The 17158-nt window shown below is 48.9% G+C and overlaps 1 protein-coding gene across 1 annotated transcript in view; it reads left to right on the forward strand.

The window, feature by feature from the left end:
- Positions 1–17158, forward strand: part of SLC6A5 (solute carrier family 6 member 5) — a 49315-nt gene that overhangs the window by 16407 nt on the left and 15750 nt on the right. The window contains exons 7-11 of the mRNA XM_069469703.1: positions 5835–5969; positions 7116–7219; positions 10498–10622; positions 15659–15771; positions 16537–16668. Coding sequence (XP_069325804.1) covers positions 5835–5969; positions 7116–7219; positions 10498–10622; positions 15659–15771; positions 16537–16668 — 609 coding nt within the window. The remainder of the gene's footprint in view (positions 1–5834; positions 5970–7115; positions 7220–10497; positions 10623–15658; positions 15772–16536; positions 16669–17158) is intronic.

Consider the following 17158-nt stretch of genomic DNA (forward strand, 5'->3'; position numbering starts at 1 on the left):
AAACCATTTCCTACTTTGTAAATTGGGGATAAGAGTACATAGCACACAGGATGCTATAAGGATTCCGTGAGATAGTGCATGTCCATACCTATCGTATGGTCAGTTCTTAATTCACCTTAGCTCCTTTCAATTTTATTCATATGAATGACTGGCATATTGACTGGGTATCGTGCCACTTTGATGTCTTGAGAGCCCTGGCTTTGATGGGGAAATGGGAAGAGAAAGGGAGTTTTGTTGAATACTTTATGTAGCAGGCACTGTGCTAACTGGTTCACGTGCATTAGTTCATTCAATCTTCACAACAACCTGCCAGGTGAGTATATTTATTCCTACTTTATAGATAGAGAAACTGAGGCCCATCATGGCTGAGTAAATTGCCTGAAGTCACACACCCCTTAAGTGGAAGTGGTGGGATTTGAATCCAGGTGTTTTGCTTTAAAGCCTAGACAATTTCTACCATGTGAGGTTCCCTCCCAGGGAGGGGCTGTTAGGAATAGGTAGGAAATGCAGAATTGTGCAGCCATCACTTGTATATAGTGGGGGTAATAGTCCCCCATGTGAATCAGGACCCCTGCATTCCTCCCAGTCTCTGCTGTCTTTTGCTGTGTGACTTTGGGCAAGTCATAGGATGCATCAGGGTCTCATTTTCTTCATTTGCAAAATCAAAGGTTAGGATTAATGTTTTTTTTCCCCATGAGTTTTTATTAGTAGTTAAGTCATGATTCAGGGTCCCAGTGTGGGGCTCACTGTGTACTCAGGTCTCCCTTTGCTACCCTGGAAAAAGGACAAAGAAGGTGAGGTGCAGCCAGTTCAGATCTTCCCAGGAAACATGCCTTCTGCCCGGTGGGTTGTCCCAGGCTGAGACCCAGGATATGGGGCAGAGGGACTTGTATACACGCTGGTACCACTCACACACGGAGATATCACCCCCTTTGGCCGTCATCGCCTTCTGGCAGCAGTGGAAGTCTAGGCAGTTCTGCCAGCAGTTCCTGGTCTGGTTCTGGCTGGGGAAGCGGCTGTCAAAAGGGGCAGCCTTGTAGTTCTTGATTTTGGTCTTGGTGTCTTCTCCACGGTGCTGACTCCTGCAGGCAAAAGGAGTGGGTGTGGGCAGGGGTTCCGGGAGGCCTACAGACACCCCTGATGCGCCTCGAGCAGCTCAATGTGACCCTCAGCAAAGACAAGAATTAATGTTTTCTAAGATTACTTTTAGCTCTATTAGTCTGTGCCTTTTTGGAATGGTGCTTTTCTTTCCACTGATTTAGAATTTAATCGTTGGTGCCAGATTTTATAGGCGTCCTGGAATAGGGAGTTTTGAACAGGTTAAGTTTTTCTTTTAGATCTGCCAACTTATCTCTCTGCTTCATCGAGAAAGGTTTCCAACTGGAAATCAACGATTAGTTTTTTTAAATGAGGAATACCACCAAAAATAATGAATCACAATTTGCTATCCTGCCCCGGGCCCTGCAGACATTAACCATGGAGCATTATTTGGGAGCCGAGGTGAATGCACTGCTGAAGCTGCTTATTATGACAAACTCCTTTGGGATTGAAATCCCATGAACGTTGTCATTTCTATGCAAAAGAGATGTCTTCCTTCTCCTGCAGCAAGATAAGCTCAGTTCCTCTTGTTTAGGGTCTGAGGAGACAGGTAGGCTGGTTGCTTCTCCTGAGACTGAAGCCTTTGGGCAGCTAGAATTCCAGAGGCAGGGGGACCAGCAGGCAGCCTGAAGGTCACATGCAGCCCACTTGACCTCAGGGGCTCCTCTGCCTGCGAGTTATGGCAGCAAAGCAAAGCTAACCTAATTAGTTCCTGCTGCCTGGAGGGGCCTAACCACCTGTCCAGAGCTCCCATGGTGAGGAGGATGTCAGGCGAGGTGACAGGCCTTCGAGGTGTCAGGCCAACAGGCTCGGATCAGCCAGTCATTGTCACTCCTGCCAAGTGTAATTCTTTACTGTTCAAGTTTAATTCCTCTGACAGTACATGTTGAAACAGGTGCATTCTAAAGCCCGCCTCCCCCTCCACGACTCAAGGGAACTAGCTGGGCATAAAGCCTCTGTGTACACCTGACACACATTCAAAGCCTCCTGAAGATTTATGAGCTATACTATTGGCCCTCTCAGTTCGATCATCTACAGGGTGAATGCGAACCAGTGCCTAGGGTGTGACATTTAGAGAGGCACTCACTCTCAGGTTCGTGCAAGTGCAGGGGTGCGCCCAAGAGTGGACAATTCCTTAAATTCTGCACCCGAGGTGCCTCATTTGCCTTACCCATGTCCTGGCCCTGCCATGCACATTTCTGATGGTGTGGCCCATAGAATGACATTACTGGAAAGTATGGCTTTGGAGTGGGAAAGCTTCAGGTTTGGAACTTGGCTCAGGCTGGGAGACCTTGACTTAATCCCTTGTGAGATGTTTAACTTGAGCTTCTGTTTCCTTCTCTGCAAAATGGCACTAGTATATCTGGTCCATAGAGGGAGCTCCAGGCATGGTGGTGTCTAAACAGTCTCCACAGTCAGATGGGAACAGTTGTCTCAGCTGGTTAGACTGGGACCAGCCTTGGAGATTTCTCCTGCAGGCCATGCCGTCTAGGTCATCTCCTCTCCCTCACCTCTTCCTGCCATCCTCACTTCCCTCCAGCCCAGGTGGTCAGGGGATGGAAAGGACATTCCTTAGTTGTCCCCCTCTGTGCTATCTTGGTGGGGGTGGGAAGTCAGACTGTAGCATCTCCTGTCCCCCGCCCCATCTGAGAGCTAGGAGGCCATCTCTGCGATGTCATCAGCCCTTGGGTTTCATAATACTGTGTGTGGAGGGGTTTCACTTCCCCTTCAGACTTTAAGGGGAAGGAGAGAAGCACCTTTGGCAGAAATAGGAAGGAGCTGGCTGCAGCTCCCTCCCCTCAATCCCTAGCAATGCAAGTCCTTCAGGACAAGGTGGGAGGAGGGACCCCTGCCTGTGGGGCAGGGAAGGGGCATCCTGGTCAGTGGTGTAACCATGGAGAGAAAAGGGGGCAGCCCGTGCCTGGGTCTGCATCTAGAAAGAGGGAGTGTGGCCTGGAGTCATTTGGTTCAGAGACAGAAGTAACTTCTCCCTTCCAGTTAAGGTCAACGCCACCCTTTCCGTTGCTGAGGCTCCACACTTGGGAGCCATCCTTGGAGTCAAGGAGGCAAGAACCATCTCTTGCTCTCGCACGCACGCCACAGTAAGTCTGTCAGGAGATTCTGGTGGCTCTTCTTAAACATATATCTGGTATCTGATGGTTTCTCACCGGCTGCACTGACAACACCCTGGATGGAGCTGTCCCCATCCCTCGCCTAGTTGCTGCTGCGGCCTCCACACAGCTGTCCCTGCCTCTTCCTTGAGCCCTGTGGTGTACTCATGACGCAGCAATCGGATGATGCTGTTCAAATGTTAGATCGTGTTACTCCTCTGCCCAAATCTCTGCCAGAGCCCCCATTTCCCGCAGGGTGAGCTCTGTGGTGTCTGCCCCTCCCTGCCCGCACCTTGCCGAACTCCTCTCCTGCCTGTGCGCCCCCCTCTGGCCTCAACAGCCTCCTTGCTGTTCCTAGGAGTCAGGCACCCTCCCTTCTTTCCCTTCTTAGGCCCATTATTCCAGCTGTTCCCTCTCTCTGGAATGTTCTCCCAGATATTCAGTTGGCTCATGTTCACTTTCTTGGAGTGTTGGCCAGTGTTTCAATGAGGCCTTCCCAGCCATCCTCCCCAGCATGCCCACCCCCCTTACCTGGCTGTAATTTTTCTTTTTTCTAATGTACCTGTCACCTTCTAATATACCACAGATAATATGATTATTGCCAGTTGTCTATCTCCCTAGCTAGAATGGAAGTTACTATTCTGGGCACGGGTCTTTATTTTGTTTATTAACATGTCCCAAGTGCTTGACTGTACCTGGCACATATTAGGTGCTCAGAATATGTGTGTAATTATGTATGGAAATAAGTCTATTTATTTGAATAAATGAAGTGACCCCAGGAGTTGTATCTAATCTAAACTCTAACCTTTCCCAGCTTGTCCCTCCCCAATGAGCCCCTGAATCTGTCCTCATCCCCTGAAATCCCAGTGTCTGCCACTCCCTGCCGGGCTGGAGCCCCCTGCCAGGTACTTGAGTCTGTGCAGCCAGCGTGTGTAGGGGGCTCTAGTAGGCCAGAGGGGAACTTAACCCCGTCCACCCAAATGTCTTTCAATGTGCTTTTGGGATGTAGCCCCCTTATGAGCTGGGGGTTGTCGGTGTTATTACATCGAGGACTGGCAAGTCCTAGGCCACACTGTGAAATGGCACTTCTGTGTCCCGTGTTCCCAGGCCTGTGCCACTTTGCATGGACCGTAACATTGTTCTCTTCCAACAGCCTTGTTGGAATCTACTGTTGTTATTGCTGCTTTGCAGGTGTGAGACTCAGAGACTCAGAGAGGTTAAGTCACTTCCCAAGGTGACCCAGCTCATAGGTGCTGGAGTCAGGATTTGGATGCAGGCCCTGGGACTGTAGAGCCTGTGCTTTCACAGTCTGTTCTTCCCCCAAACCCTGGTCCCCAGCCCTTCCTTCACGCTGAGGCTTGATGGACAGGAAAGGAAGGAAAGGACCTCCCAGCCATCCCCATCCAACCAGCCCTGAGTTCTGCTGATGTTACCTCCTAGACATTTCTTGACTCTGGTGTCTTCCTCTCTTCCAGCAACCAGGAGCACCCTCTGGTTGGCACTCAAGGCCTCTCCTGACGTGGTCTCCTCTCATGGTCTCTAGCCTCCCCTTCCACCACACTTGGCCTTGACTTTATGCTCTTCTGATAGTGAGTGGTGCTCTGCTCTCACACACCTGCCCTGCCCACGTGCTTCCTTCACCTGCCCACTTTGCCACACCTCCTTTAAGTTGTACTTGTCCTCTAAGATCCAGCTCAGGTGTCATCTCCATGAACCTTTTAGTAAACTCCCACGCTGGGCCCAGAGCCCTTCCCTGGACTTCTGAGGTGTCCTGTGTGTAACCGCTTAGCCCATAATTCAGACATTGTCTCTGGGTCCTCTGGGTTAGGAGTCCCTTAATCTTTGTGCAGCTGATGCCTGGCACAGCGCTCAGCTCATAGGAAGCCCTCCACGAATTCTTATTGAACTTGGCATTTAATGACCATCTGTTATAAATTAGGCACCATGCTAGGTGCTATCCATGCCTTAGGTCACTTAATCTTCATGATTATTTGTGAGAAAGGTATTATTCCCCAGGTGCAGAAACTGAGATTCAGAGAGCTCAATGGCTTGTCTAAGGTCACACAGCTACTCAGTGCCGGAGGTGCAGTTTTATTTGAACATAAATGTGTCCAGTTCTAAGATCACAGTCTTTCTCTTCACTGGCTGTCTCACTTAGATGTGCGTATAAGCAGGAGTGGAAGGCGTAAGCTAAAAAGATTCATCTCTAATGGTGGAATTTTGGGTCTCCACCAGGGCATGGGTTGGATTTCTTGGGGAGAGAGGCACATAACCCCCTCCCTGCCTTTGTGGTTCCTTAAGGGGCTGTGCACTGGTTGGTGGGGCGGGGTGACACCTTCCCCCCAGCCTTCTGGCTGTAGGCTGACTCGCTCCGTGGCCTTCCCCCGGAGGCTTTATTTCTAGCTCTCTTTGACTCACCTTTGGCCCCAGTGCCCTCCCTGCATCCCCAGCCCTGGCAGAGTTTGGGAGAGCTGCCCTCATGTCCTCACTGTTGGGCACTCGTGTCCGGGGGGGGCGGGGGGGGCGGGGAGGGGGGAGGTCCTGCTCTTGCCTCGAGTGCTCCTTCCGCAGGGGCACATTCTGCAGGTCTGCTCCTTCCACCCCCTCTGCCTGTGGCTTTTCTAGGTGGTGTACTTCACGGCCACGTTCCCCTACGTCGTGCTCGTGATCCTCCTCATCCGAGGGGTCACCCTGCCTGGAGCTGGAGCTGGGATCTGGTACTTCATCACACCGAAGTGGGAGAAGCTCACAGATGCCACGGTGGGCTTATTAATTTATTAATATTTATAACAGGCCCCGGGGTGGGGGGAGCGGTACTCAGGGGTGGGGCGTGCTCTGCGATGCTGTTTGGCGGAAGGGGTTAGACGTCCTCCCCTGGGGAATCTCAGTGTGTGCTTTTACAAGGGCCTGATGATCTCGGTACATTCTGCACTCAGGAAATATTTAATGAGAAGTGGGCAGCCGAGGGTTTTCAGATTCCTGGAATAGTTGTCCTACATCTGGGGTTGCAGTGGAAGCTGAAAATGAAGAATGAAATCCTCTTAATAGCTTTGGGCCACTTCACACCACTTATCTGTTACTAATTATAGTGTGTTGGAAGTGGAGTCTTGCTGGTTGGAAAATAACAGTAAACCATAAGCAGTGCTATTTTAAAGGGCTTAGACATATCTGAATGCTTCTTGGACTCCCACAAAGGGCCAGTGTACACTTGAACTTTCTCTTTGCCTGTTCCGTATGGCCGCATCTTACTCTAAAATTCCCAATCCCAAAACCTCTCAGTGAGGGGGTGATTGTTGAATGAGAACTAAATTTTCTCACCTTAAAAGAAACTCTACTTTTCCAGAATATGTTAAGAACACAGCTAGGATTGAATTTGATTGCACATAACAGAAAATCTCCACTTCATGGCAGGTAGGATGTGGCACTATGAAGTCCACTCTACAGTGGCACAGAGATCGTTTTACTAAGATTAGGGGCTACCGAAATTTCAGATTTTTAATAGCGGTTGTAATCTGTAGGAATGTCAGTTGAAAAGGATTTTTATTTTGTATCCATGCATATATTTTGCTGTTATGCACTATTTTTTGAGAGTGTATTGACCTAAAGAAAGGGCTCTCCAGTCTGTTTAGCTTTACATGAGAGAAAACATAAGCATGAAATGTGCGTGTAGTTTATTGAGTTCCTCACCTTTGATTAGAGGGAGTTAAAATCTCCCAGGTAATTTACCGCCCTTTTGGCTTCCAGGACAAGTGAGTTATGTTTCTCATTTACGTTGCTGTCCAAAGTCATGTCGTCCCTGCTGCCTTTCCCCTGGGAAGATGATGCCGTGTTAAGTGTGTGAGCCTCCCCTCCCCTGGGGCCAGTCTCCTTCAGTGACCTTGAATCTCCTCTCCTTTCGCCTCCCAGGTGTGGAAAGATGCTGCCACTCAGATTTTCTTCTCTTTATCCGCTGCGTGGGGCGGCTTGATCACTCTCTCTTCTTACAACAAATTCCACAACAACTGTTACAGGTAAGTGGAGGTGCTTCCAAGATCCCAGGTAGCTGGTTAGCGGGACCAGGGTCAGAGACAGAACAGTGGACTAAGTTATCAGACACCGAGGTCACATCCTCACACTCCACCTCAGGTAAAGCCAAAGATTTGCTTCTGGCCTGGGGAAACCACCTGCTAGGACCTAGCCCTGTCTTCCGGAGGCCTGGACCCTAAATTATATTTATGCCTCTGACACATGATGGGGACTCAGTGGCTATTTATAGGATGGAAGTGACCTCGCCATAGGATGGGGGTCACTGTGCAGCAGCTGTGTGTGTCCTGTGATAGTCACGTGTGAGCTACCCAGTCCATGGATACAACCGTATGGTAGTCACTTATAACACATGGTCATGTGGTCACTTGACAAATATTTTTCTGGAGAGCCTATAAGGAAGGCAACACAGTGCAATGGGAAGAACACCTTGGATTCAGACAGACCTGCATTTGATATGACTTTACTACATACCACAATTCCAAGACATGGGTGAGATACTTTACTTCCCTGAGCCTCTGTTTTCTTGCCTATAAAATGCAGATTATAATATTTTTTGAGGGGTAAGGGACAATGTATGCAAATTTCTCAGGGCAATATTTCATACATACTGGGCACTCAGTAAGTGGCAGCTGCCATTATTATTATTTTAAAAATAATATATGAGATATTTTGTGAGCTGAGAGAGACAGAAAGATTCAAAATGTCCCTGTCCTCAAATAGCTTACTATCTAGGTGAAGAGGTGCAAAATCACTGGTGTGGTTCTAGGTTCAGATTGTTAGTCACACTCAAAAGACACAACAGGTTTATTGAAGACAAGTTCACTTGATTTTGAGAAAGGATATGGAAAGAGGGACACAGCCTCATGCCTAGCAACAGGACCCTGGAGACCTCAGGCACCCAACCTCTACTTCCAATGCCCTAAGCACTCCACACTGCCCATTGGGAGTGAAGGATGGTGATGAGAGCTAGTCACATTAGAACAAGGGATGTCCTTTGGCTTAAATACCTCTGATCACCTGGCACCTGGCAGCCCAGCTTCCATTTTTAGGGTACCTGCAGCTCAGATATTTTACCTTATGCATTAAGCAATCCTAGCAACCAGGATCAATAATTAGTCCATCGCAGCCGCAAGAATCTGTTCATTAACTTGATACTGCAAGAACTGTGACTAAGAGTCAAACTTTCCTCAAGCATCTCTAAAATTAGAGGAAAAGACTACAGTTAAGCTGGGGCCTGGGATGCTTGGGATGGCCTCACAGAATGAGAGTTATGCTGGGCTGAATTTCAGCAGGTGCAGGAGGAAGGCATGCATCTCCGGCAGCAGAGAGAGCCCGCGCTGCGGATGAGCAGGATGAGTGTGATAGGTGTGTGTGGAGGGAGGCAGGTAACTGGGATTGCAGCAGCAGGTGTGTGCACGTGGGCCAGAAGGAAATGGGGCCTGACAGTCGCTGAGGCCAGACTGGAGAGAGCTTTGTATTAGTTTGCTAGAGCCACCGTAACAAGCACCACACACTTGGTGGCTTACATAATGGAGATTTACTGTTTCACAGTTTCAAAGCAACCAAAAGATGCTGAAGTCCAAGATCAAGGTGTTGGCAGGGATGGTTTCTTCTGAGGCCCCTCTCCTGGGCTTGTAGATGGCCGTCATCTCTCTTTGTCTTCACATGGTCTTCCTTCTGTGTGTGGCCGTGTCCTTATCTCCTCTTCTTATAAAGTCATCAGCCATCTTGACCTAGGACCCAATCTAGTAACCTTATTTTAACTCGGTTACCTCTTTAAAGTCCCTGTCTCCAAATACTGTCACATTCAGAGGTACTGGGGATTAGGACTTCAGCATATGAATTCTGGGGAGGGCACAATTCAGCCCATAGTAGCCTTACATGCCAGACTAAGGCATCTGAACTTCCTTTGGTCACAACTGCTCATTAATTGTTGACCCGAATCAGTCTGAACACTGTCAAAGGGTGAAGCATTGCCCTGTGCTTTATTGGAAATGAGGCTGTGTGGTACGGCAGAAAGAATCCCTGCTGAGGGCTAGAAAGTCTGGTTTCAAATCCTGACCCACTATTAACTAGTCCATTACCTTCCTCTGGGCCCCATCAGTCAGATAAGGAATATCATTTACTGCGCACTTGCTCTGTGCCGGGCTGTGCGTGGTGCAGACATCGTCCTGTTCTGTCCTCACAACAACCTATGGGAGAGGGAGGCTCATTGCTGCCATTTTAAATCAGAGCAGAAAGGAAGTGACTTGCTCGAAGTCATGCTGTTAAGAGGCAGGAGAACCAGGATTTCAGTGACACCCTGGGGCTCCATCTAGCTCATGTTTGAGTCTAGGGTGACTCAAGACAGGCCAGGGACCCCCACGTAACAGCACAGGGCTCTGGGACAAGGGCAGAGACAGAGGGTTCTCTCTCTTGTCCTTCCCAGGCCTGTATGCCCCAACCCCAGGCTGCTGTCACATCTTGTGGCACTTTACTGTCTTGCTGCCTTTGCTTGCCTCACACATAGTTTCTGTCCTGGAGCCCCCGGGGACCCATCTCCTGTTTCTGCTCTGATGGAGGATTTGGCCCTGCCTGTGGGGTGATATCTTCGTTTGTTTGGGTTGCTATAACAAAATACCTTAGACTGGGTAATTTATAAACAACAGAAATGTATTGCTCACAGTTCTGCAGGCTGGGAAGCCCAGGTTCGAGGTGCGAGCAGATTCAGTGTCTGTAGGGGGCTCGCTCTCTGCTTCGAAGATGGTGCCTTGTTGCTGTGTCCTCACGCGGCAGAGGAGGCAGACACGCTCCCTTCAGCGAGGGCACTAACCCCATTCCTGAGGACAGAGCCCTCATGACTTAATCGCTTCCCCAAAGGCCCCTCCTTCTTAATACTATGGGATCAGTACATTTGGGATTAAATTTTAACATATGAATTTTGGGGGAACACAAACATTCAGACCATACCAGGTGAGCTGAGACACAGTTCTACAGCATGAGGAGCCAGAGCTTTGGCCCAGAGGCCCTGGATCAGGGCAGTTAGGGGAAGTCTTGTTGAGCCTTTTGGTGGTTTTTAAATGAGCCCACAGAGAGGGGTCTGTGGTCAGGACTGCTTGTTTCTGCCTTTGGTGGATACATGTTTAGAAATGGACATGTACATGCGTGTACATGCATACACATGTGCATACAAACACATGGGCACACATTTGTGAGTCCTTCCCTTTGTTCCTTCCCACTCACAAAGCACACCTAATGGCGAACTCTGGTCTCTTCCCTCCAGGGACACTCTGATTGTAACCTGCACCAACAGTGCCACGAGCATCTTTGCTGGCTTCGTCATCTTCTCCGTCATCGGCTTCATGGCCAATGAACGCAAAGTCAACATTGAGAATGTGGCGGATCAAGGTACAGGACAGTTGTCACCCTGTTGTCGCAGGGCAGGTTCCAGGCACACCTCACAACCTCCTAATTTATGCTTCCCTGGGAAGGTGGCCTTCTGGAACAGGATAGAGGGTGGGGGAGCCCAGGTCCCCCTTTGCAGGGGAACTGAGACAGGCTCAAGTAGGACATTCTACAGGATTAGAGCTGGTGGGTCTCTAACCAGAGGGTTTGCTATAAAAGCCCCCTTTCCCTCTGCCCTCTCCTCTCCTTCCTCTTCCCTGGGCCCTCTTCAGCTCCAGCCTGAATAAGTAAGGTCTGTCCCTGTTACACCTTTTAGCTAGGAGTAGTGGATTCATTAGGCAAACCTCGCCCCTGGAGCAGGTGTGGGCACAGTCTGCCGCAGAATGACATTCCTTGCAGAGGGCCCTGTCGAAACCAAGGCTTAATAAGAGCACTGACTTCAGAGGAGCCTTTTCCTTACGAAGCACTTTTCTGATTATTAGGTCAAATGTGCTTTCAGGGCCTTCTGCTTAGTTAGCATGCGGACCTGCAGTTTTTTCCGCAGTGGGTTGACAGGTTGGATAGTGGTGGGTGGGTGGAGAGGCACGTGGAATAAACGTTTACTCTGTACCCAAGTGATCCTTTTATTAATGGCTAACATTTGTATAGTACTTTTGAGTTTACGAAGAGCTTTCATTTTTATCTCATTTAATCCATATTTCTAGGACAGCATTTTGCAGAGAGAATGTTTAAGATTTGTATTTAACTCTTCATTTCCACCCAGCCTGGTTCCACAGAGGATTCAGGTATTTCGCAGGTTTCAGTGATTCAGGGACTTCTCTGTGGCTGTTGCTGACTGTTATGATCTCATTCTCTGTGTGGGGACTGTGCCCAGTGCCATGTGGCATGACTGTGGGCCCTAGACAATCCAGAGGTACACCTCTGAGAGGCTTGTCTGGGCAGTTTTCTTTCTTCAAGGAGCTCACTACAATTCTCAGACAATGGCTTAGATGCAGGGAGAGAGTTAAGTCCTAGAAATGTCACCTTTTTGGTGGGCTGCTAAGATCTCTTCTGGCTCCCCAAGGATAATTAATTACTACTTCAGCTCATGCTGATGGCACACCAGGGGTCTCAAAGAGTTAAGGAGCCAGCATGTTCCAGGGGTGTAATTATCTCTCCCTGGAGACAGTGTGAAACCCTGAGGGGTGTTTGGTTCTGCAGCGGTGCACTGAATTAGAGGGGCCCCAGGAGATGAGCAAATGCCCCTCCCGGGTTGAGAATTCTCCAACACCCTGGGAGGCAGGGAGGGACGGAGAGAGGTTGAGAAGTCTTTGTCCTCAGGGGAGCCTGAACCACCCCCAGCTGTCCTGTAACCTCATTTCCTCCCAGCAGAGGCTGGAGAAGATAGGTTCTGCTCCACTTTCTAGCAGATCTGAGGCATTTTGTTATTTTTTTGTGGCATTACCGAGCCCCTTGGGAACCAGTGGCCAAGCTGCTAGAGATAGTGACTTCTGAGATGTGGGCCAGGTTAGTTAACTATTCTGAGCTCTTTTCTGCTGCAGGAAAGGGATTTGGGGGGAGATGTTGCTAAAATGCAAATAGAACTATTTTTATCCTGCATGTAAAAAACAGCCAAACATTTGCCTGTGTTTCCCTCTGAAATTTCTCCTTTCCAGTATTTTTTTTCACTTCCTCTGATTTTAACAAGAAGAGCACTACTAACGGGTTCTAAGCTGCCATGCTAATACTTGGTCTCCGGGACATGGACAGTGGGCCTCATTCCCCACGGGAGAGGGAGCTGTGGCCTGTGAGATCTTCTCCCAGAGCCCTCGGGAAAGCTCTGCCTGCTCATCTGAACTCACATAAATTCTTATATGTGCTTTGCAGGCTTGTCTTATTTCCTCCAGTATAACAGGGGCTCTGCAGAATACAGGACAGAGATCTGGGGTCAGGCCTGCATTAAATCCCAGCTCCACTCCCTTCTAGCTGGGCAACACTGGCATAAAGACATCCAGGACAGTTTTGCTGACCCAGCATTGGTAACTAAGTTTTGGTCTTTAGTCAAAAACCAGGTTTTCCTTAATGACCTAACACTATTCTGTTTAGTTTGCCACTCCCTTCTAAGGGAGGCATTTCTGTCAAAATTGTCACCCTAAACCTCAACCTTATTAGAATTTTGGGGGGCGGAGGACAGGATTGGTGATGAGACCATGCTGTCCTCTGCTTTCATGATAGGCATACAGAAGGGGGCATGGTCTTTTCAGGGACCTACTCCAGAAAAGCAGCTCCCAGGGAATCCAGCCTTTCGGAGCCATCTCTCAAGCATCTGCCTTCCTGTCTATGGAGCAGTGACTCATGTTCAGAATCCAGCCTGAAGCCACCAAAAGAAGCTCATCCAACAACAGAATGACTAGGCTAGACCAGGGTAGATAAACACAAATGTGCACATTCTATTTAGGGTTCCCAAGTGTAGGTTGGTAGCTCTCAGTTAACCAGACAACTGGGAAGTACTGCCTTGGTTCTCTCACCTCTGATAGTTCAGAGACTCTGCTGATCCAAATGAGCACCCTCGAGCAGGACTGACGTGCCCTCCATCCAGCCGTCTATCGCCTGTAACCTCACCCCACCCTTCCGCTCAAAGGCGCAGAAGCCCTGGTGGCAAGTGCTCAGAGAACCCCTTCCATGTACCATAGTCATCATGGCAGTGGCCACCCAGGCTGCGCTGTGGGTCTTGATGCATTGCATTGACCAGAGCACCTTGCAGTGTCTTTAGCAGTGCTCTAGGATGAAGGACACTGTCACCGTGGATCTCTGGGAGCCCTGTCCAAGTTGCTGACATGCAGAGTCCCTTTGATTTCCTCTCCTGGAAGAGCAATAATGCTCTATGTTTTCTGAGTTCCTGCCATGTCCCAGCATTGTTCTAAGCCTTTTCTTTATATTAACACATTTAATTCTCGCAGAGACTCTGTGAAAGTTGGCACTATTATTATCTCCATTGTGTAGCTAAGGAAACTAAAGTTTGTCCAGAGAGAACAAGTGACTCACCTAAGATCCACAGCTCGTAAGAGGCACAGCCCGCTTTTGAGTCCATGGGGAATGGAGCCTGTAGTCCAGCCAGGGGGCTGTACTGCCTCCCAGAGACAGAGGAGAGACTCAGGACTCGGCCTCCAGCAGACAGGCCATACATGCTTTTAAATATCCGACAATGTTATTCACTAAATGCCTCCACTCCCCATCCACCGTGGATAAGTGGAGTTAGCTGTAATGTAGCTTGAAAATGATGCCTTCACCTGGGTACTTTAGGAAGGCAGCTGAAATAAAGCAGGCTGAATATTTTGAAATCACTTCCTCCCCCTACAAAAGCCGTGAAGCCCAAAGGGTCAAATCCTGTTAGAGAGAGCGGCCTAGGTCCTCCGGTAGTAGCCATTCAAGATCTTCTTGTCAGCTTTATGGGCCCAACTGTCGCCAGAGCATCGAACTGACTTCTTCGTTGTTCTGCATTCGAGACCTATTTTGAACTGTAGTTTAATACAGACTTTTCTTTTATGGCTCACATAGGGAGCCTTCAGAGGCTGGCTCTACAGTCTGTTCAATAAATGCATAAAGCGGGGTATCTGAGGCATTGGAGGCTTTACATTTTAAATACCCTGAGGCCCTAGGCAGTATTAGGAACTAACAACCCGATAAATTCCAGTTGGGAAAAGTGCTGCTATGCTTGAGGTATAAAAACCGTAGGTGCTGCGGTTTCTAGTTTGCAGATGGGCGCTGGCTGTGGATCACCCAGTGCTCACGTTTACTTGTCTCTGCCCTTTTTCATTTAGTTTTCCACTTACAAGGAAATTCACAACTGCCCTGTCTTTAGCCATCTTTGGTTACAGTAATCTTCCCAGTGAGGCCACGAGGCAGGTAGCAATGGCTGGCAGGGCTCCGTGACGGCAGAGAAAACTGCAGCTCAGACAACCCCCTGCCAAGGCCACACGAAGTGTCCTAGAGAAAAGCTGAATCAGAACCGCTACCTTCCACGTGCAGAAACCATTCATAATACAAGTTAATATTCTGTGGGTGCCGATGATGGGGGAGGCACGGGGCTTAGTGTTTTACTACGTTTTCTCATTGATTCCTTATAACCACCTAGTGAGGGACTATTGCAATCCCCATTTTACAGATGGACAAAATTGAGGCTTACAGACATTAAATAACTTGTCTAGGGTTGCACAGCTGGTAAGTCATGGCATCTGGATTGGGACAGATCTGTCTGACCCTTAGAGACCAAACTCTCTTAACTCCTACACCGTGCTTCACTGCCCCCTGCCCCCAACTCAGTACCCGTGGACTTTTGTGCCCCATCTTTACCACGTAGGGCAAGATCCTGAAAGAGTTAGATTTGTGTTTTATGTGCATGGCTTCTCCTGGAGGGCTGAATAGGAGGAAGAGTAGTTAAAGGGAGAAACAATATCATTCTGGTCATGTTCTAACTTTTAGAATAGCGATTCTCAACCTTGAATCCTTATTCGATTGACATCGGGATGGGGGGACTCTTTGTTGGCAGGAGCTGTTTTGTGCACCACAGAAAGATAGCAGCATCCCTGGCCTCTGCCCACTAGATGTCTGTAATCATCCCACCCCTACCCCAGTTGTGAGAATAAAAAATATCCCCTGGGGGGCAAAATCACCCCTGGTTGGGAACCACTGCTCTAGAGGGTAATTATTGTATTCTCCCTTAACTCAACCAAAATGTCAATGATGGAGTTTCTCATGTCATGTGTGTGGGACATGGCCTGGCTGTGGAGTCCAGTAGGGTTGGCTCTGAGTCTCTGCTTTGACACTATTTTTGAGCCTCTCCTGTGAGTTTCTCTAGCTGTGGACCTAATTCTGGTCCTTCTCTTGTAGGAGCCTAAGGTCTAATTGAGGAAATGATGATGATTTAAAAAATAACCAACAGTGGAGGCAGCATATAATAAGTGATAAACCAGGATCTCCATGGGGATCAGGCCCTGTGAGCTCTGGGAAGAGGGCCCTTGAGCCGGGCCTGCCTGTAATCCCCTGTCTTGTTCTTTCAGGGCCAGGAATTGCATTTGTGGTTTACCCAGAAGCCTTAACCAGGCTGCCCCTCTCTCCGTTTTGGGCCATCATCTTTTTCCTGATGCTCCTCACTCTTGGACTTGACACTATGGTGAGCTCCTTGTTCCCCATGGATCCCTGTCCCAGGCTCCTTTTGAAGACCCCCCTCTCCTGGGTCCTGGGTCCTGGGTCCTGGGTCTAGGCCTTGACATAGGGATGGGCTTCGGGGGGCCTGAACCTTTCCCCTGAGCCATGTGAGGGGGTGAGGTGCCTGTGGAGGGCTCAGGATAACCCTGTATTGTGGGAGCTTATGGGGTGCAGAGGAGCCAGCCTCTCTCCCTGTTTCCTCTCTCTGCTCTCTGTGCCAGGTTTGAGCCTGTGCTACTTCCTGCTTTGGCATCATTTTGCCAAAGCAAATTCTGTGGGGCTGGCGAAGGGAGAATAATATGTAGTCAATTTTAGGGAAATTGCTGTGGCGCTGAGACTACTACAAATCATGCTGACAGGTGCTCAGAGTTTAGTTGTTGGGTGCAAAGAGGGTTTTCCTCAAGTAGAAGATCAAATGCAAGGTAAATTGGAGGAGAGGAATTTACATCTCATGAATACAAAGTGAGGCTTAAAATGTCCTGATGGCTGAATATGAGCACAGTCTCTGGGGAAGTAGTTTCTAAAGCTCATACCCTGCTTGGGTCCTGGGGGGCCTGTGAGTTGAACCCCAATGAGGCCTTTTAGACACATCAAGGGGATGCTGACCTTAAAAAACCAAACCTAATATTAAATACAAATACACTTTCCTGGTTGGGAGATGCAAAGGGCTTTTTGGAGCCTCTGGGTGGGACGGTTTGACTCAGGCACCCATTTCCTGACACCATTGCAGTTTGCCACCATCGAGACCATAGTGACCTCCATCTCGGATGAGTTCCCCAAGTACCTGCGCACACACAAGCCGGTCTTCACTCTGGGCTGCTGCATTTGTTTCTTTATCATGGGCTTTCCAATGATCACTCAGGTAAGCTGCCCGCTGGGCACAGGCCCGGTGTGGGGGGCTGATGGCTACCTGTCCTTTCCCCCTTGGCTCTCAGACCATGGCCAAATCACTGCCATTTCCATGTAGACGGCACCAGCTCATCAGGGACTCTGACTGCAGAGGGAAATATGTCATCTTGGCTACCAGTGGTGCTTCTAGCATCTTCATAATTGAGATGTAGCCTTCTTGAGCCAACAAGGCAGGTGTGTCCTACTTTAAGAAAATAGGATACATGAAAATCCAAGTTTTCCAACCAGATAAATTTCCAGGTGATTACTCATTATGTATGAGTCTACAGCCACTTGAGTTCCTTCTCGTCCTGAGCTTTTTGATAAATTGATATTGCTTTTGCTGTCTCTGTAACCTTGAGCAAGTCGCTATTCTGGGCCTTAGTTTCTTCATTTGTGAAATGATGGATTAGAATGAGACAGTCTTTAAGCCTCATCTATTGTAGGGAGGCTTCAAGAGTAAG

This window comes from Eulemur rufifrons, chromosome 6 (assembly GCF_041146395.1).
Source record: "Eulemur rufifrons isolate Redbay chromosome 6, OSU_ERuf_1, whole genome shotgun sequence".
NCBI lineage: Eukaryota > Metazoa > Chordata > Mammalia > Primates > Lemuridae > Eulemur > Eulemur rufifrons.